Source organism: Periplaneta americana, chromosome 6 (assembly GCF_040183065.1).
Source record: "Periplaneta americana isolate PAMFEO1 chromosome 6, P.americana_PAMFEO1_priV1, whole genome shotgun sequence".
Classification (NCBI taxonomy): domain Eukaryota; kingdom Metazoa; phylum Arthropoda; class Insecta; order Blattodea; family Blattidae; genus Periplaneta; species Periplaneta americana.
This window is the reverse complement of record NC_091122.1, coordinates 67,007,568-67,030,121: the sequence shown is the minus strand read 5'-3', so window position 1 is coordinate 67,030,121 and position 22,554 is coordinate 67,007,568. Positions and strand designations below refer to the sequence as shown.

Genomic DNA, 22,554 nt, shown 5'->3' with positions numbered 1-22,554 from the left:
TCAGAGTACCGTACCAGTAGTAGCCTATAGGTAAAGATATTGTTTCTTACAGTGTAGTCTGCTTTCTATTATTATTGAGGTTGAAAGGTACGGTCTAGTCAGTACATAAGATAGGGTGGTGCACAGTGAGACAGTACAATTATTTTAAGAGTAACAGAAATGCTTATGACAAGTGACGCAACATGTCCGAAAAGGGAATATAATACTGCATGCTACGAAGTTGGCAATTCGGAATGTTGCTTAGTATTTTAATTATATGTGATTTGTTGTTTCAAGGTAAGATTGGTAAATTTTCTTCTGCAGCATTGTTATAATATTAATAAACGACTGTATTGTTCTATTCTGTTGAAAAAGCATGTGTAGAGTTCCTATAATCAATATTTGAATATGTAATTATTGTTAGGTTTTTAATTATGAGAAATTGTAACCAACAAATCAGAATGATTCACAGTTAGACATCAAATATTGTGCACACTGAAACTTTTTTAGCATTTCAAAATGAGTAAAGGCCACGAAAAACGAGTATTGGCATGTTTACGGATGAAAGCATGAGAACAGCTGTAAGTCTTCTATTAGATAAAGATAAACCAATATCACTTCGTGAAGCTGCAAAAGCAACTGGTGTCAAACATCAAACACTTGGTAGGTGAGTTTAATCAGAATATATATAAAAAAATAATAATAAAAGATAATATTATTAAATGTTCAGCACAGAACAATGCAGCATTGCTACTATAGTCACGTCGCTGTTATTTCCGGCGTGGCTCCGCCTCTTTGCTTACGTCCTAGTAAGAGTAGGTTCTATAAAGAGTAGGTACATATAATCGTTCTCCATTTTAGTTCTTTCATTTCCAGTTGCGTTTAGCAGACGACGCTATTTTCTGCACCGTTAAACATTATCATGTCGTAGCACCTATGATAATCGCATTGTACATTTTAGGTTTGATAGATAAATATCTAAGGAAAGCATAGAAAAAATTCGAAATCAAAATAGACATTGACACCTTCAAAAGTTTTTCTATTTTTAACTTTAGATGGGAGTCAAAGCGAGAGAAATGTTTAGAAAGAATTACTTTTAAAAGTGATTCCTATTCGAAATCTGTACCGTACTAGTTTGCCAGTTACTGGGAGTAACATATGCGCGGACCTCAGTTTGCAGAGTAACAACTTAGGTCTGTTAGAACTGTGGATTCTCATAGAAAGGCCGGCCCTTCGCCGGTCACCCCAGGCCCCGCGCTTTGTGGGACTCGCTGCCGGAAAAAAATTCAATCTGTCGATTACGTTCTTCTTATAATGTCTAATGTGAGAAACTTAAAAATAAATAGCTAAGTAAATGTTGAAATAGCTTTTGTATACCTAACGAAATCAATTGTTGACTATGATGTTTAATGTATGTGGATCAAATGCTGCATTGTTTGTTGAAGGTTTAATTACCAGAGTATCCAGCTGCATGGCTCTAAATCGATTGTTACCCTTGATTCTATTATTATTATTATTATTATTATTATTATTATTATTATTATTATTATTTTAAACAAATATACCTAAAAGAGCGCGGAATTAAAATTTGTACTGTTGTAAATTCTCGTCTGCTTGCTGCAAACGGCAAGGAAAGAACGAAAATGGCGGACGATTGTACCCAGTATCTATAGAGCTTTAGGAAGTCCATAACGAAATCAACAGCGAATGACAAGACGCACATGTTTAAATGTAGCCGACTTGCAACATGATTGGCTGCCGGAAATAAGAGCGACGGGACTGTAAGTGGCAGGGGTGAGTGTCTTCGTAAAAGACTAGTATTTTCCCTGGACCAAAAATACAATAATGGCGTTGCTACGAAGCGCTGGTAATGTGCTGAACATTTACCGGAAAATTAACTTACATGTTATTGAAGCATATATTTATTTAGATTAGAGTACACTAGCACTGAGAATTTTGAATTCTATTGTGCATTATATTTACTTAATTCTTTTTCTATTAAAGATATATAAAGAAACGGAAACGAACATTGAAATTCCTTTGACACTGAAGTATGCCTTCCTTCAGATTTTCAGTGCTTCAGAGAAAAACATGATTTTTGAATACTTGTTGAAGTGTTCAAAACTGTGTTAGGGTATGTTCACAAGTGATTTACGAGAACCGGTCTATGAAAAAGCTCTAATAAACAAGTACCTGACAGCTGGGATGCAAATAAAACTGTCGGAGTAGACTAGATGCGAGCATTTCTGAAACGCAACAAGAAACTGAGCATACGACAATCTGAGAGGTATTCGTTACCGAGATTAACTAGCATCTTTCAATCAACACAATGTCAATATCTTTTTTGATAATTTAAATAATGTTCTAAATCGCTCTGCACTGTAGTTCATAAAATATTTAATATATGGAAGAATTGTCAATCAATTGTCATTATTAACCGTAAAAGTTGCCAAAGATTGCAGCCATTTTATTTTAATTTATTGTTTTGCGTTTATCGCCAATACGCACTTTCTTTATAATACATAAACAACGAACGACCGCGAACATAGTTTAATGGACATACACTTTTGTTATAACATTCATTTACACTGAAAATCGACATTAATACAAACACGTTCTTTTGTATCTTAGGCCTCTGCTTGACAGTTATTTGCAGTGTTGCCAACACAAGGATCCAGTTTTCTATGCACTAAAAAATGGCTTTGGGGATGGTCATTAATTCGACCTTAAAGAATGCTTTCAACAACGTATCACAACACATTTTCGTATTTTTTTATCTTTCTGATCCCAAATTTTTCTCTTTACAATCACAAAGACTACACAGTACACGGTACAAAACTCGTTTAGCGTGCGCAATAGCTACCATTGACTACCTACTCAATATGCTACTTCCGCTAGAACAATACCGTTTCTGAATTAAAAATTTTTTGTTTAAATCAGAAACAACATGAAGCAAAGCAGTGTATGCATTAAGGTATGTATTAACGTTTTGGAGGAAAATCTACATTTTTTAACCAACCTTTTTAAGATATTTATCAGACATGAAAGTAGACTAACATAACCATATATCAGAAACTTCAATTTCACTTTTTGATTCCTTAAAAAAAATAATTAATTAAAAATTATTCTATTTCTTCAAAATGCCATATATTTTCTAAAAATTACTCAATTTTGAAATTTCTTTCACTGAGTTATTGCTGTTTATGCGTACAATGCTCTGTACTAGGATTTTGCAGCTAACATTATTACAAAGAAAATTTTAGTAAAAAAAACGCCATTTCAAACGTTAATACATACCTTAAAAGTGTAGAATAGCTACGAGCACGTTTTTCTCGCGATTTAGTACGATTTAGAAAGAAAATGTATCAACCATTAATGTTTTTGTCAGTCATCAATCCTTTATTACATTGTCATCATCATTATCATCATCATCATCATCATCATCATCATCATAAACAACACGGTTTAGGCCATAAGGCCTGTTCCATTTCCATACGTATTTTAAATGTTAAAATTAAAATTGGTCACTCCATCTCTTCCTAGGTCGACTGATATCTCTTCTACCTCTTGGTTAATATTGATATGGTATTTGTGGAATACGGTTTTGTTCCATTCTGGTAATATGGTCATGCCATCTATTTGTATATTCATGTGTTGTTGTTATTACACTTGTCATATTTAGTTCTTCACGTATTTCTGTATTTCTTTTATGGTGGAGTAGACTGTAACCTGCCAATGGTCTGAGCAGTCTATTTCCGCTGCTTCCATTCTTTTCTTTTGTTTCTCAGTCAAAGTCCAGATCTCAGATCCATAGATTAATGACGGTATGGCAAGTACTTTATAAAAATGTAAGACTGTTTCCTTTCCGACCTTGTTGCAAAGTGTTCTTTCGATGGTTCCTACTAGCTGTTCGAATTTTGGAAGTTTTATTTCTACATTAGATGTTTTATCATATGATATATTACAGCCAAGGTAGTTAAAATTATTAACTTGCTCAATGGGCTCATTATTTATTACAATTTTCGTTCTTAGAGGCATTTTTCCCTGAAAGCCCATTACTTTCGTTTTCTTCATTGAGATCTTCAGGTCATAATTGCAGGCTATCTGATTTAGTTCAAATAGTGCCCGTTGCAGATCATCCTCTGAATTAGCAAATACAACCTGATCATCTGCGAATACGATCGTATTTATAGGTGTATTGTTTATTATAAAATGTGAACTTAGTTCTCTTTGCCGAATTCTGGCAATTTCGTCAATATATAAATTAAAGAGAGTAGGTGACAATGGGCACTCTTGTCGTACACCTCTTGTTATTTCTCTTTTCTCCTTACTTATTCCGCTATTAGTTTTTATTGTGATCGTTGTATTTCAGTGGCGGCTGATTGACTGAGGCAAGTGAGGCCAGGCCTCAGTCACTTGGCTTAACAGAAATCAAATTTTGTGTTTTTATATAATGCATTAGTTATTTGAATGAAGCATCGCTGTAGAAGCATTTTAAAACTTTATGATGTATATAGACCTGTTTTGCAGTAAAATTTACTCCTGAGGCCAGAATCGCTCGTGCCGGGTCTGGTTGTGGTGTATGTAGACCTGTTTTGCAGTAAAATTTGTTCCTGGGGCCAGAATCGTTCGTGCCGGGTCTGTCTTCTGAATTTCCTGTATTTTCGCGGGGTTTGAGCTTGCTCTTAAAATGTTGTAGCCGAGGCACAATTCGTCTGGCCTCGTGGCCTGGTCAGGTTTCACTCCTCACATCCATGGGCCGGCCTCAAGGGTAGAGTGGGGGTGGGAATAGCAATGATGACTTGTCTTCCTAAATAGGTCATACAGTAGCGTGCAAATTAATCCGAACAACGTAATTACTTATGCAAAACACTCAAACGGGATAAAAAAAAGTATCTAAGACATACCTCAGTAATCTATGTGGCCTCCCTTGTTCCTAATAACAGCTCTGAGACAATTTGGCATGGATTCCACTAATTTCCCACAAATATTCTTCATTTCTTCATCGCGAAACCATACACCAATGAGGGCAGAAATCATCTTCTCCTTTGTAGAACAATCCATTTTTTGCATTCTTCTTTTGTAAATTGACCACAAGTTCTCAATGGGGTTGATGTCGGGTGAGTTGCCTGGCCAGGGGAGTACCTGAATATTCTTCTTATTGAAGAATTCTGTAGTTTTTCGAGACGTATGGCATGGTGCCAGGTCTTGTTGGAACACACCTCTGCCATCCGGAAATGATTTTTGCAGCTGGGGTACGATTCTGGTTTCCAATAAGTGAATATATTTGTCAAAATTCATCATTCCTTTGATAGGTATTAATGCTCCAGGCCCTTCATGTGTAAAACAACCCCAAAACATTACTTTAGGAGGGTATTTGGGTGCTTGTTGGAGATGAGCTGCTGTTACTTTTTCGGATCCTTTCCGTACGTAAGAAACACAGTGGCCGTGGACCACGAAATGAGACTCATCGGAAAAAAGTACATTCTTCCAGTCATTCACTGTCCAGTGTTGATGTAATTTTGCCCACATTAAGCGTTTTTTGCACATAACAGGGGTTAGCAGTTGCTTCTTAATAGGCTTACGAGCCCTTCGTCCAGCTTTCAAAAGCCTACGCCGCACTGTTGTGACGTGAATATTCGCCTCAGTGGTAGCCATTAACTCGCGGGTTAAGTCGACAGCAGTTAGTCTAGGATTTAATTTACTTTTCCTGACAATTAAACGATCATCTGCAGGTGAAGTCTTCCTTTTCCGGCCACAGTTTCCTTTTCTCTGGGGTGTGATGGATCCAGTCTCCCTGTATCGTTTTATGATCGAATTATAACAGTAGCCAAACCGATGTGACATTCTGCAGCAATTTGCCTCTGTGTCATAGAAGAATGCTCTGCTAATTTTATAATTTTAGACCGTTTTTGTGGAGTTGTATCCATTTGTGAAGACGACAGAATGTACACAGGATTGAAGTATTAAGTCTTCAACACAACTGAAATGCTTATAAGTACAAAACGACAGGCAAAATGTCACATATTAAAAAAAAAAGTAACGACAGACCTTCAACAATGGAATTACACGTACTACAGATGTCAATTAAAGCGGTATGAGCAGCTGTGAGGCCAACAGTGACAGAAAATGTAAAAATATGTCGTGTTCGGATTAATTTGCACGCTACTGTAAATAACACAAATTCCAGCTCTTTGGCAGGCAGAGACCCACACTATTCCCTCCCCTTATGTCTCAGTTTATGACCTGAGCGAGGATGTTGTACTATTGTACTTCGTAGTACAGTAGTGAATCTGGGCCAATGTTGTTATGTGTTTCGAGAAAATATAAACAGAAATAAATGCGAGAAATAATGCTGGTGTAGTTAATTCATTGTTAGAGTGTCCTTTTTTCAAGAAGAAATAATATTGAAAGAAAGGAAGTTTTAAATAAAGAGAAAGTCTACCGAGATACCTACGACATCGCTGACAATTTTTCTGACAGATAATCTTAAAACGCGAGTTTCTATTGCATCCTGGTATGGGCAACATAAATGGTTATGTGGTAATGTGATGTAAAATAAACTTCTCTGTTGGCCTTGTTCGTTGCTGTCAAGGGAAAAAAATAAAAAGAACAGAAAGGAGGGGATTTTCAACACATAATGTGGGTTGCTTCATCACACTGAAACAATCACTGAAACTCACAGCATAACAGCTTATTTGGTGAGTGACATTATTTTTCATCAATAGTAGGCTAATAATAATAGACTAATAATAATAATAATAATAATAATAATAATAATAATAATAATAATAATAATACAGTAATCATGATATTAATAATATAACAATAATTAATATCATAAATAAACATTTCCTATCGGAGGCACTTAAACTAGTTGCATCTGGCCTCACCGAGGATTTCGATCACCGGCCGCTACTGTTGTATTTACATATAAGCTTTTTATGGCATATATTAAATGTTGTGGGATACCTCTATTCAGTAATATTTTCCAAAGTTTTATACGTACGATTTACAGTGTTAAAAGCCTTTTCATAGGCAATGAATGCAATATATGTAGGAATATTAAATTATCTATGTTTTTCCATTATTTGATTGATAGTAAATACGCAGTCCATACAGGATCTATTTCTTCTGAAGCCATTTTGTTCTTATGATAGCATATATTCTATTATATTGTTTGTTCGTTTTGTTATTATTTTTGAGTAAATTTTATAACCAGAATTCAGCAAACTTATTCCTCTATAGTTGGAGCATAATTTTCTATCTCCTCTCTTAAAGATAGGGATTATTACAGCTTCCTGCCATTTCTCAGGTATATGACAATATTTCCAACATACATTCAGAAAATCTAAGAATCGACATATAAAGGTTTCTGGGGCGTATTTAAATAATTCCATATTAATTCCATCTGATCCAGGGGCCTTCCTATTTTTACATTTTTTCAATATTTCTTTTAATTCTTCCATTGTGATAGGGTCCATGTTTTCATTACTTTGCACAGTTACTCTGTTGTGCGTGGTTTCATTTTTAATAGTCCAGAGGTTTTCGTAGTAATCCAGCCAGCTTTCTCCAGTGATGGATTTTAACTGTAAATCATCTTTCTCAGACTTCTTAATTTGTTTTAGAATTTTATAGGCTTTTACTTGTCTGCCATGCACATCGTATTCAATATCTCTTTTTATTACATTGTCTTACGTATATAAAAATAACTGTTGTATCACCAATATTGACTACTTAACAATGATAAAATAAAGTCGTCTTTGAAAGCATGGACAATCTGGGGAATTTTATTAAAAAACCGGGGACATTTCGGGCATACATCTTAGCTCGGGTCAAAAGTATCGGTGACTGTCCCGGGAGAAGGGGATTTTATATCATCAATAAATTCAAAATAACATTGCAATATGCTTGGCATATTTATAATCTTCGTACTCAATCAGTAATGCAAAATTAATCAGAGAATTTTCACAGTACACAATGCTTCTACGTATAATAATGGAACTATAATCATAATCATAATTTTATACAGAGTCCGTGGATATCCAGAGTACCGCAATCGTTTGAGCCGGCAAATGCCGACAAATCCGCCATTGTTGGTCCAGCGCGCGCTATGCAGTATACAGCAGCATAGGGAAAGAATGTAATTTAAGTGCGAAAAAATGCAGTGCTGCTGTGTTCAGAACTGTTCACAGAGAACTGAAAAAAGCGCACATTTGTTTTCTCTGTGACAAGGTGAAAGAAATAAGGAAAAAAGGAAAGAAGTGACTATAAATATAAAAAGGAACGATCCACTACCTAGCCGAGCATACATTGTGAGATTAATGAATGACTGTATTTTGATATTTATTTTTTCAAAATTTGAGCTCCAAAATATTTTTATAAAACTAATCTAGAATTTAAGTTGTTTCAGCAGTGATATTTCTACATAAAACAAATGAAAATCACGTACCAATTAGGATCAGTGTCAAATTTTTACCATCTCCCTTACAAATCAAGCATTTCTGAATTTAATCTTATTTGCTATTTTTTATTGGGTTATTTTACGACGCTGTATCAACATCTAGGTTATTTAGCGTCTGAATGAAATGAAGGTGATAATGCCGGTGAAATGAGTCCGGGGTCCAGTACCGAAAGTTACCCAGCATTTGATCGTATTGGATTGAGGGAAAACCCCGGAAGAAACATCAATCAGGTAACTTGCCCCGACCGGGATTCGAACCCAGGCCACCTGGTTTCGCGGTCAGACGCGCTGACTCCACAGGTGTGGACTGCTATTTGCAAGAATGACATAATATATTTATGAAGTTCTGAATTCATTCTTGAGACAAGATTGTATTGTTTGGCTCGACTGGAAAATGCAAAGACCGTAGAAACTAGAAACCTTATTAGGTTAGACTGATGTGAAATTTGAATTTTCTAAACTATTCTAGGTAGATCTCTGAAATTTTGTACTCTTAATTTGTAATTTTAAACTGTGTAAATTTAGGTTTTAAAAAATTGCTACTATTATGGCCAGAATTTTTGTCTACATGCTTGTCAGACCTTGAGAAACAATACTTACTATACAATTTTCCTTTAATTTTACTAAAAAAATAATTAAAAATATTTAATGCACTAAAAGTGTAAAAACAGAAAAAAAATTCAACTCGAGCGTAAAAAAATAGTATTAAAATACCTTTTATTGATATTCTGGCTGATATACATATATATTATCAGGCAGTACATCTCACTTGACGATATGTGTCAGAGGAAGAACAATTGTTTGCATATATATATGAAGTCTGATTAGTGTAATATGTAGCTAGTCGGCGAAGTATGCATTGGAGGGAGAAACCAACTGGCCACCCTACCCCATTATCTCCTGGCCTAGTTGCCTCATGAGTGATGCCTTTTTGGTGGTACTTATGAGATTCAAACATGTCCGGACATTTGACTAAACAACAGCAACAACAAAAAATAGAGTGTTAGGTATAATCCTGATAGAAGTTTTGTTAAGAACATATTCAAAAACCTCTAATGATTATTGTAATACAATAAACTCTCTGTAAACTGTAAGAATTGTTTATGTATTTTCGCGATATGACTTCCTAAGTTAAAACGACATAAAATAAATAAATTTAAAAAAGAACCTCTACAAAAAATCATGCACGTAGTACAAAATCTGTAGAAAAAAATAAGAATTTTTAGCAATGCAAAATTTACAGTAAATTAAAGTGGAGAAAATTCACTTCAAAGTTTTGGATGATAATAATGAACCAGGTCTCTGTCTTTTTTTATTTTCTAGGCATTTTGAAACATATAGACCTAGCATATTATATAAAGAACTTACCCTTATATACACGACCACGCTGTGCACACCTAACCTACACTAGTAAACAAAAGTGACTAAAAAACTATGTAAACTTATGAAAACACTATAATAGATAAATATTATTTACAAATCACTATAGACTTTAGACACTATTAGGATAACACTAACAATAAAACTGTTAGGAACTTGCAAATATTTCTTGTATCACAAACAAAAACCAAGCATGGAAAATACGTTGTTATGGCTACTAGCAACAAGCGGAACTTTCCTTTAGACAAGAGTTGTGCTCTCCTTTGTAACTGAATGTTTTTTAAAAGAAAGCAGCCTTTGAAGTAGGCCTAACACCTGTTGGATTCTATGAAGAAATATTTCGAGAAGTCTAGAAACTGCACTAATCAATCGGAAATCTAATATAATAAATAATGTATCAAATAGAGCGTAATTTCCAAAATGGTCGCAGAATTCAGAGTAGAGGGCGTGGACGGAGCATTTAAATTAACAGTCAGAGCCCGCAGCCTTTTAAAACTGTGACCCTAAATAGCTGATAGACCGGTCGTATGGTCATGAAAATTGGCAGAGGGCACCTTTAGACCAAAAATGAATTTTTAAAGGTAAAAACAAAGAAACGATTTTTTTGACCAAAAATGACAAAACCTCACGTCAGTGTATCCTTGGGGACATTATACTGAAATTACTAACTTCTATATTTTTAAAGCTAAATTCACAAAATGTTTATCACTAGTATATCTAGTTAGTAATAACACATGTACAAAATTTCGTCTCTCTATAATAAGGGATTTGCATTTTATTAATAACTTAATAGGATAATATTGTATTGCTTTATACAAAAAGTCCCTTGCGTCACAATTTACATTATTTTAAATTGATATTCAATTATATGATTCTTTATATACATTGGAACAAACATTACTATTGGAATTTTCTGTACAGCGAATGGGTAAATTACTAGGAAATTTTATGGCTATTAATTTTTTATTTTTTATAATAAAAAATTCTAGTAATTTACTGATTAATTTTACAGCAAACCCTATAGTAAGCTTTGATTCCATGTATGTAAGGATCCATATAAGTGAAAATCACTTAAGAATAATGTCAATTGTAGTGCAAGTGACTTTTTATATAAAGCGGTTCAATATTTTAATAAAATAATTAATAAAATGCAAACCACGTATCATAGGCGGATGCAATTTTGTACACTTGTCACTATTAAGCAGATATATCAGTAATAAAAGTTTGATGAATCTAGCTTCGTAAGTATGGTAGTTATGGATTTCACTGTTGTGAAATATTAATACTAATGAACTTCGCGAAATTTCATTATGGTGTCCCCTTATATGCGGAAGCCGGAGAGTTTACACGAGAAATGTAGTTGGAAATGTTTAGATTTATTGTTATTTTATTTGCAACATTGTTGTTTTAATTTGTTACTTGTAATTTATTAAGTTCTTGTTGCTGTAATACCTACAACTGTGACGTTTATGATGGAATGTATTGAACATTTAAATGTATATTTATGCTATTATAATTATTAAATTAAGTTTTTTTTTTCCATTAGTATGTTGACTGACAATAATGTTGTATAATGTAAGAAGATCCTTGAGACGTTTTCGCCCTTCAAATAAAAAATATCTGAGTTTTACTTTAAATATTCCTATCCCTAGCGTGTTGAAAAGGACTAACAATGGCGGCCGACTCGGTGATTGCGCTACTCTGGATGTCCACGGACTCTGATTTTATAGAACTTGGGGCGAAACTAGCGGCAGAAATTATAATGACGTTTCGCTACGCAGCACGTATTATGACGTTAACAGTGGATAGCTACTCCACAGATCACATACATACACGACTCGTTGGCACTTGCCTGCCATCTAGCGTCAAAAAGGTATGATCATATGCAGATTTTGCTAAACGTGTGTGTGAGAAATAAAACAAAAGACAATATTTTATGACGTAGTTTCTACTTTCCACTTTTAATAAGGGAACCAGGTGCAGGAGGAAGTTGGATGAATCATAATTATTAAGAATTCTTTTTACATTGGCATTAAATGTTGTAACGACATTTAGAGGAAGTTATGTTTCATGAAGTTTGTGACAAGTGGTGCTGAGTAAATTAAACATTTAATAATTTGCTTCCATCAGAATGTTAAGTAACAGGTATGTGGCAAGTTACTTTGTTCTTTCTTACACTTCATTATTTCTGTAGCTCCAAGGTAAAAGTGTTATAATATGTCATTTTTTCTTTGCAGTTTTTCAGGAAAAAGCATTTAAAGTTTGAATGACTTTATAAAATCATAGTATTCGTGTTTAATAATGTGTTGGAGAGAAAAATAAGAGATATGCCTATGCTTTGCCACAATAAAGGATCAATCTTCGATATCTTCCCATATTTCACACAGGACTGATGTCTTGATTTGTGGGGCATCCGATTTGCGCTTTGTTATGGATTAGATGGGTTAAATGAGGGGACATCTAAGTGACCTGAGGCCGAGGTATGTGACAAGGTTAGTGGGTTAGTTGAGGGGTACGAGTCGTATAATGGGGGCCATACGCGGAGTTATGGGGGGGGGGGGGCATGAACTATTTTTTTATATTAACGTTAGAAAATATTGAATTCAAAATATTTTTTTTTACTTTTGTTTATGATTAAATTTCTGTGCCTAAATTGATGAATTAATGTCTTCAGATCATATGTCTAAATTATAATATTTATTTTAAATTTCTGAATGTATAAGAATTCCTATAGGTACCTTATTTGAGGAATGGAAGCACTGTAATGATTCTTTTGTAACAGTCTGTACTCAGGGTGCTCATTAACGGGGGGATTTCTCCCCCTGTTGGAAAGTTATCCCCCTCTCATAAATTCATATTAACATCCGTGCCAGGGAGGATAACTTCTGTCTCCCCTCACAAAATATATTTCATTGTTTTAATTCGAGTATACTTTATAAAGTACAGTATAAAGTAAGCAAAGAAAATAATATTGATGTATTATCATCACGCGCAAGCTGACAGCAATCAGTAACTTAGAAATTACACATTTTACCTTAAGCCTGCTTATGGATATAATTATTTATTATTATAATCAAGGTACAGCCACCGGCGTGGCCCACTCGGTTAAGGCTCTTGCATGCCGGTCTGAAGTTGCGCTCGGGCGCGGGTTCGATACCCTCTTGGGCTGATTATTATCTGGTTGGGTTTTTTCCGAGGTTTTCCCCAACAGTTACATGAATGCCAGGTAATCTATGGCGAATCCTCGGCCTCATCTCGCCAAATACCATCTCGATATCACCAATCTCATCGACGCTAAATAACCTAGTAGTTGATACAACGTCGTTAAATAACCAACTAAAAGAAATCATCATGCAAGACAAGCAACTGAGTGCGACCAAGTGTTGAGCCTTATCGAATGAGGATAATAATAATAATTTTATGTGTGGCATTCTCTGTCTAGGATTCTAAGCTATCCCTCTTCATTAGAAATCTTCATTAGCACCCTGTCATTAGAAATCTTCATTAGCACCCTGTCTGTACTCATGTGGTAGAAGTCTGCAGATGTTCAGGCCACCACTTGGAAAAACATGAATAACATACTTCACAACAATGCAGAAAAAAGAAAAGTGATTCCCGTATAATGTGTAAACTTAAAGACGAGATTAAATAAAATTATTAGAGTTTACATTTCATATGACAATTGCGTGGCGGAATATTTATATAAACTGGGTATTTACCATCACCTCAGTGTGTCATTTGTAATGAAAATTCTATTATGAATTGGGAACATTTAAATGTTTGTAAAAAACTTGTAAATTTTAAATCCTCTGTAGGGACTTTGTACTGGTCTGCAAGAAACCAAATGATGTTGAATCAATCTGGTTGAGCATTAAATACATAGGCCTACATACATACATTTCATATGTTATCTTCAGGAAGGTAAGCTTCATATAAAAAAAGTTTCTGGTAGCACTGATACATAGTTTTGTTGATGTACGCATGTGTTTCTGTATGAGGGAGAAAAAGAGGGAGATTGTTTTAAGTTATGCCCTATTATAATTTGTAATTGACCTACAGTTCAAGCCCTAAACATCGCGGATATGGATGTAACACTGTAAGAAACATGTCCCTCGAAAATACCTTCATTAAATGATCATATTAGGATATACAGTACCACGGTCAAGCTATAACGGGGGAGAAGGTACCGTAAATGATGCTTGATAAAAATTACCAACTAACAAACAAACGGGACTTGAAAGAAAAGTGACTGGTGATAAATTCATTTAAGTTACAGTGCTGGTTGCTTGTTGGATCCATACTTTTAGCAAGGAACTTCAACGGCCACCATATAATAATAATAATAATAATAATAATAATAATAATAATAATAATAATATCTAATTTTCCTCAACTTGGTGAGGTTGCCAAAGACAAAGAATGTTAAACAGCAACATTTAAGGTGTCACATTAAAAATGTCTTACAAGAAGTTTGTACAATAAATTGAAATTTACAGTAACATATTATAATAGAGTGTAGGCTTTCACGGTCGGCATGAATAGGAGAAAAGTTTTCCGGGCTATGAGGCCATGGTCCTTTGGTTGTGTGACCAAACGTTTCGTTCACTGCTGCAGTGAACATCTTCAGTGGTGTAGATTGCTGGTGCGGCTGGTTCACACACTATATATGAGTAGCTTAATATCAAAGACGGACATCTGTCGTCTCCATAGTTTTGATCTAGAGGCATTTTTTTAATTCACAGTGTTCTTTGTAATATTTAACACAATTTATTTTATAAATGTAGTGTTAGAGTTTGCATATGGTTTCACTAAATTTGGAAAGAGCATGAAAAATTGTATAAAAAACCACAGCTATCTAAATTTCGATTGAGGTCAGATGTCCGTCTTTGATATTAAGCTACTCATATACAACGATGCAGCCAGCGCAGACTGTCATCGGCATGTGCAGTAGAACCAGCCGCACCAGCAATCTACACCACTGAAGATGTTCACCGTAGCAGTGAACGAAACATTTGGTCATAAAACCAATGGACCATAGCCCGCAAAACTTTTCTCCTACTTATTATAATGTTTTACAATAATGAAAATTTGCAGTAAAATAAAAAAACAGATAAAAAATAAAATAGAATGAGAAAATTCAACTAATTTGAATTGAAGTGCAAGTATTGCCGTAAAATCTGTAGAGAAACCTTCAAAGCTATCATAGAAATTTCCTTAATTGTTGTTGTTGGGACTCCAAATTTATGACAGAATGAGACAAATGGTACTTGATGCTTATATCATTTGAATCAGGATAAAAACTTCTCCATGTATAACATTAAAAATGGGAAATTATGCTGTACATGAGAGATTTTTTCAAGGTTTCCTTGTTAAAAATGGCTAGAGCATTAAAATTTTATGGTTGTCCACCAGTGAGGCAAAAATTTCACTAGTCAACATGGTCGAACTACAGAAGCGCAATTAAAGAAATTGAAGGTTTTGACTTGCCACATAAAAATGTTCACTCTTCACAGACAAGCAGACGAGTGTTTTTTCCAAGCCTTGATAATTACTCATCTTAAATATCATATGATGCTCTTTAATATTACTTTTTTTTTTTGCATAATATGATTTCTCAGATTAATATTGCTGTAAACTTATTCAGTTGGAGAGCAGTTCTTCTTGTTTAGTGAACTTAGATGTAGATGTGATAAAGTAACTTAAATTCTTAGGAACTTAGGCAGTGTTGAGAAAAATAAGTATGATTTTCAAATTGTATTACTAAGCAAGTACAGTAAAACCTTGGATTATGAGTAATTTGGTTTGCAAGTGTTTTGCAAAACGAGCGAACAATGAGGAGACAGTTTTGTTTGATAAATGAGCAATGTCTTACAATACAAACAACATGAATTGTACGTAACTTGCTTTGCTTGCAAGCAATAGCAAGAGGCAATGGAGGGGATCTCGTCTGAGGAGGAAGAGGAGAAAAGAGGGGCTTCAAATGAAATTAAAGTTGTGCATAAAAAATGGAAAGCAGTACAAAACTTTGTTCAAATTCACCACTCTGATAAGGTTGTAGCTATTTCTGATAAATCTGTTTAATGATAACACAATGTCACATTTCCGCAAAATTCTCAAACTGAGGCAAAGCAGGTGTCATTGGATAGATTCTTAGTCAAAGCAAAAGACTCCAGACAGTCAAGGAGTCAGAAGTGGTTCTGTTAGTGATAGTGAAAATATTTTCTGTAAATGTTTAAGAAGTTTACTAAACAGTAAAACAGGTGAAAGACATTCAGAAACAAAATACATCGTGTCCCTTTCAAACCCCCCTCACATTTTAATTAATCAGTGCTAACAAAGTATGTGAAATTAAGAAATGAGACTGGTATTAAAAGTAAGAGAAACTCAAAGAGTTATTTAATTTGTTTGAAGTTAATTTATCTGTTACATGTTTTGCAACAATGGCATAAAACAAAATGGCGACTCCGTAGAAACTCAAAGAATTGTTATTTCATTTCTTTGAAGTAATTCATCTGTCATATGTTGGGCAACAATGGCATAAATCAAAATGGCGACTTCGCAGCAACGCGCACAAACTGTTTTTTTTCTGGTATGCAGAGACGAAATCAATAATTACAATGCAAAGAAATTACCGAAGAGAATATGGAGGAAATGCACCTGATGGGAAAACCATTAAGGCATAGTGTGAGAAGTTTCTGGCGACTTGAAGTTTGAACAAACAATCCGAAGGTTCTTGTCGTGTTTCAGAAGAGAAGATTGAAGAAATTAGAGCATGATTTCAGAGAAGTCCTCAGAAATCAATTTGCCATACGTCCCGGCAGTTCACTGTGCTGAGATCAACTTTGCATCGAGTGCTTCATAAACAACTTCATTTGTACCCCTACAAGGTGCAAATTATTCAACAATTAAAACCAGATGACAGACCGCGACAACAGACATTTACTATTGAAATACTGGATCGTATTGAAAATTTGAAATGCCTTGTTTTCAGACAAGACAATGTTTAATGTTCAGGATCTGTCAATCGGCACAATGCAAGGGTCTGGGGTACACAGAATCCACACGTCTACCATTAACATGCCCGGGATAGCCCAAAAGTAACCATTTAGTGCGACCTGATGAAGAACAGCATTATCGGTCTTTTTTCTTCCATGAGGAATCAATAACTGGCCCGGTATTCATTCATTCATTCATTCATTCATTTATTTTATTCCATAGATCTTACATGAGCAATGAAGCTTTAAGATGTGGAACATGTCAACATTTTACAATATTACAATTACAATTTTTACAAATTTTTATAGTTTTACAATTTAGTAATTTTCTACAATTTTTACAATTTTTACAATTTTTTTTTTTTTTTTTTTTTTTTTTGCGCCAGGATGTAGTGAGATGAGATGAGGTCCGAGGATTCGCCAAAATATTACCCGGCAAAATATTACCAAGACATGTTGGAACAATTCTTTTACCACCAGGTAGCTGGTTTACAACCTCAAGTAATCTTTCAACAAGACTGAGTACTCCCTCCATCCCACACTGGAGCCTGAATGTTCGGAATTCCCTCACAGAAAACTTCCCAGATCACTGGATTGGACATGGACCAATTTGGTGGCCACCACGTTCGCCATACATCACTGAACTTCTTCCTCTGGGGCTATGTAAAAGTCCGTGTGTTTGCGACTCAAGATTTATGAACCCATATCCGTTTCTGTGGAGTTGCCATTTTGTTTTATGCCATTGTTGTCCAACATGTGACAGATGAATTAACTTGAATGAAATAACAATTCTTTGAGTTTCTCTTTCTTTTAATACTAGTCTCATTTCATAATTCCGCATACTTCTTTAGCAATGATTATTTAAAATGTGGGAGGTTTGAAAGGGACACGGCGTACAATAAAGTAATTTTGTTGCACTATTATATTGAATTTTACCTAAATTATACTGTAGGCTATTTAATATGAGTAAAATGTTGTGAAACGAATTAATCTGAGTTTGCATTGTTTTTTATGGAGAAAGTCGCTTTGATATGCGAGTGTTTTGGATAAAGAGCACGTTTTTCGAAACGAATTATGTTCGTAATCCAAGGTTTTACTGTATGCTGGTATTCTTCTGATGATAAAATCTGAGCAGAATTTTTTTAGAAGTATTCAGAGTGCTGATGAACTTCTCAAATTAGTTTCTTTTGCTTCATCAAGTACTTTAAGTGATGTGTATATATTGAAAGAACTTTCAGCATAAAGGGTAGTCTCAGTTTTTAAACTAAGACTTGTTTAAATTGTGAAATGAGGTGTAAATATTGATACTTCATTACAGAAAAGTTCGAAAACCAGAACTGGAGGAGATGAGGAAGAAGGGAAGAGCAGAAGGAACAGCAGAAGCGCCAGATTTGACAGAATTGTTGGAAAAAACGTCAAGACTTCATGCTGCCTTACTCTTCGATAAACTTACTGGATTAAAGGCATTGCAGAAATTGTGTCGTTGTCTCAATTCTTCAAAAAGCACATATGGCATTGGTGACTGGCAGGATTTTGGAATTCGACTTGGAGTAGATCCCTTCATAATAAAGGTGAGAGAAATGTGACGGAATGTTACTGATCTCAGATAACATAAATTTAAAGTACTAGACCTACTCTCTTACTTTTGTCATCCTGTAATCAACTGAAACCGGACAGAACTAAATTATAAACTTACACAAACTGCTACATAGCTACTGTTTTTTATTATAAAACCAAAGCAGTTTACTGAACAAATGAGAATTAAACATGTGAACTTCTTGTTGAAAAGCATAATAGGTGCTAGCATCGTGATTACAGGCACTATGTTCAGTTCAAGTTTGCCGAGTATGGCGAAGTTCGATATTCGCCATTTGCTCTGCAGAAGGAGGGTTGTCGTGTTTGTTCCTCCTGTTATAAAAATATTAGCTGTTCTTCACTCCCACCTCTGCATGTTTTAACTGCTTAAGGATTTTAGCACATATCTAAAATAAGACGAAATTTGTAATGTTTTGGTTGCCTCTCTCATGTTCGAACATTGCAGTACATTAATAGGTGCCACATACTAATTTTTACAAGAACAGAATTGTCCGTTGAATATTCATTCATTCATTCATTCATTCATAGTTATCTGCCCTAGGACAGGTCTTTCACTGCAAACCCAGCATTTTTCCTATCTTACCTATTTTCTATTGACATCTTTGTCTCCACATTAGATTAATTTATTTTAAGGGGTTAGGTACAGCTTACAGCACTAAAATTTTTTTAAATATTTAATATATTTTTTTCTCCATTACTTTATCTTGTACAATAATGAAAATTGGTATGTGTAAAACACTGTCCTTCTGCTATTTGAAAAAAATATTTTTACGATTAACAAAAATTACTTCTATATATATATATATATTTTTTTTTTTTCAAAATTAAAAATGGTTGCAGTTCACTGTGCAGTGATGAAGCTTTTCCCTCATAACTCATAAACTTGTTAACTTTTTTATGTTTATTGCTGAAACTCATATTTACAATATCATGCTCTTTCAACTACATTCCTTAATAAATAATATTTTTCTTATTTCGTGTTAGAAGAAAATACTGATATTAGACTATTTTTTAAAGGAATTTATTTTTTATGAGACAATCTGTCAAAGGTAGAGGAGTGATCTTGCATCATATTGTTGATATGACATGTATAAATACACACAAAAAATTTCATCACAGAATGTTGGATAGTTTTTTATTTGTGTGGGAAACACTTCATCACTGCACAGTGAACTGAATTTTGAAAAAAAAAAAAAAAAAAAAAAATGTAAATAATTTTTTTTAAATCGTAAATTTTTTTTTTCATATAGCAGAAGGACTTCCTTACTTATTTACTGGCTTTTAAGGAACCCGGAGGTTCATTGCTGCCCTCACATAAGCCCGCCATTGATCCCTATCCTGAGCAAGATTAATCCAGTCTCTACCATCATATCCCACCTCCCTCAAATCCATTTTAATATTATCTTCCCATCTACGTCTCGGCCTCCCTAAAGGTCTTTTTCCTGCCGGCCTCCCAACTAACACACTATATGCATTTCTGGATTCGCCCATACGTGCTACATGCCCTGCCCATCTCAAACGTCTGGATTTAATGTTCCTAATTATGTCAGGTGAAGAATACAATGCATGCAGTTCTGCGTTGTGTAACTTTCTCCATTCTCCTGTAACTTCATTCCTCTTAGCCCCAAATATTTTCCTAAGAACCTTATTCTCAAACACCTTAACCTATGTTCCTCTCTCAAAGTGAGAGTCCAAGTTTCACAACCATACAGAACAACCGGTAATATAACTGTTTTATAAATTCTAACTTTCAGATTTTTTGACAGCAGACTAGATGACAAAAGCTTCTCAACAGGCATTTCCCATATTTATTCTGCATTTAATTTCCTCCCGAGTGTCATTTATATTTGTTACTGTTGCTCCAAGATATTTGAGTTTTTCCACCTTTTCGAAGGATAAATCCCCAAATAGCAGAAGGACAGTGTTTTAAATGTACAAGATACAGTAATGGACGAAAAAAATGTTGAATATTTCCAAAATTTTACTGCTGTAAGCTGTACCTAACCCCTTAATGTCATCTATCATCTGATACCTTCTTCTGCCACAGATTTTTATCCTGTTCACCATTCATTCCATTGCCTCCTTCAGTAGACTGTTTCTTCTCAACCATTGATCTAATCAATTACTTTTTCTCTTCCTGATCAGTTTCAGCATTATTCTTCCTTCACCCACTCTTTCTAACATCCACACCTGTGGAGTAATGGTTAGCGTGTCTGACCGCGGAACCAGGTGGTCCGGGTTCGATTTCTGGTTGGGGCAAGTTACCTGGTTGAGGTTTTTTCCGGGGTTTTCCCTCAACCCAATATGAGCAAATGCTGGGTAACTAATGGTGCTGGATCCCAGACTCATTTTACCTTCATCTCATTCAAATGCTAAATAACCTAAGATGTTGATAAAGTATCGTAAAATAACCTACTAAAATAAAAAAAAACTCCTAACACAGCTTCATTTTTTATTATCTGTCCATTTCACACACTCCATTCTTCTCCATATCCACATTTCAAATGGTTCTATTTGCGTCTCTTCACTTCGTCGTAATGTCCATGTTTCTGTCTCATACAATGCCACACTCCACACAAAGTACTTTGGTCTTCCTTAGTTCTTTCTCAGAGTTCCGCAAAAGATGCAAAGTGATATGGATGCGTGGATGCAAGCAGCGGTGGTAGCTGGGGAGACCTGTAGACAGTTGGTCTACATAAGCACCAGGAACGTTAACTGGAAATGGAACAGCCTCCATATGTTCAATGCTATTTTCTTATCGTGGAATCCTCTATAAAATCATAATTTCATCGTGAATTTTAAATATAATTTTGAGGAAAAATGAAATTCGCCTTGAGGTGTTAATTTGGTCCTGTGAATTGCATTTTAATGACTTATCAGTGGTGGCTCGTGGCTTTCTTGGATGGGTGTTCACAAGAAAAATGAGTAATGAACACACTGATATATTCTCGTATAGCTGAGTCACACGTCAGAGATAAACCAGTTCTAATATGCATGTACCAAATCTACGCATATAAACCGAAATTGAAACCATTAAACAAGAGTAGAGTAAAATTAATTCATAGGACTCACCTTCACTGCTGTTGTAGATGGTGTTGAAGATCTAGATTTATTTGTAGAGAAACTCCATGCGCCTAGTTTTGAGAGATGCAAATTTATCAATAACTTTATTATTGAAGTCTGTAATGTAGTTAACAAGTTTTTTTCCACTGCCAACATAGCCAATATACTTAATTGGTCTTCTGTCATGGTGCGGAGGAATGTTTTAATCCTTTTAATTTAACACACAATTTTACACATGTCCGTCTCCAAATTTCAAGTGTTACGTTTCAACTTTCAATACGCACCATTGCAGCTTGTATTTTCCTTACTTTGCTGAGCAAAAGACAACAGAATCAGCTCCCGCGCGTAATGGTATTTTGAAAAGAAAGAGTAAAGAGAGAAAACGAGGCAAGAGGGAGAAAGGAACACGATGCCAGACCCAAGAGAGGTGGAGCATCTCTGTTTCTCTGTCACTAGCACGTTAAGACTTGTGCGAGCAGAGCTATTGTAACCATTGTAACAAACCAGAAAATATTCTTGCCTCAGGCTACTTCATCCTTTTAGAGAAAAATTATGCGAGCTGCTGTCAACCTGGCCAATAGAGATTTAAAGAGACACGACACACGAACGGGACATTCTCTCGAAATGAAAAATGTAGGAACGTCATTGCACATTGGAAAGTAATAGATGTAATAATATTAATACAGTAATATGTATGATTATTGTTGGTTTTTAAGGTGTTCACGTGCTCCTGTGCTCATATAGAGGGACCGCCGCTGTGACTTACTACTGATGTTTCATTTCAGAGCATAAGCAACAATGCCTACAAAGAAGGAGGACCAACTTACTACACTCTGCTGGCCTTTGTACAACAATCAGATGCCACTTTAAATAAAATCTTGATTGTCTTGGAAGACATGGGTCGCCTGGATGTCATTAGTATGACATTTGATCATCTTTCAGGTAATCTAACTTACATATTTTAAGTACAATATTTTGTCTGTAGAGTTTCGATTATCGTTATATTCGATTATCATCAAAATTCTGCTAATTGCAGTAGTAATTCTAGAGCAAATATTTTGGGTTGTCCTAAACTTG

The 22,554-nt window shown here is 34.9% G+C and overlaps 1 protein-coding gene across 1 annotated transcript in view; it reads left to right on the top strand.

The window, feature by feature from the left end:
* Positions 1-11,697: 11,697 nt before the first annotated feature.
* The window catches only part of LOC138701409 (uncharacterized), a 39,726-nt gene continuing 28,869 nt past the window's right edge, over positions 11,698-22,554 (top strand). Inside the window, exons 1-3 of the mRNA XM_069828267.1 lie at positions 11,698-11,968; positions 18,137-18,389; positions 22,263-22,419. Coding sequence (XP_069684368.1) covers positions 11,955-11,968; positions 18,137-18,389; positions 22,263-22,419 — 424 coding nt within the window. The 5' untranslated portion in view covers positions 11,698-11,954. The remainder of the gene's footprint in view (positions 11,969-18,136; positions 18,390-22,262; positions 22,420-22,554) is intronic.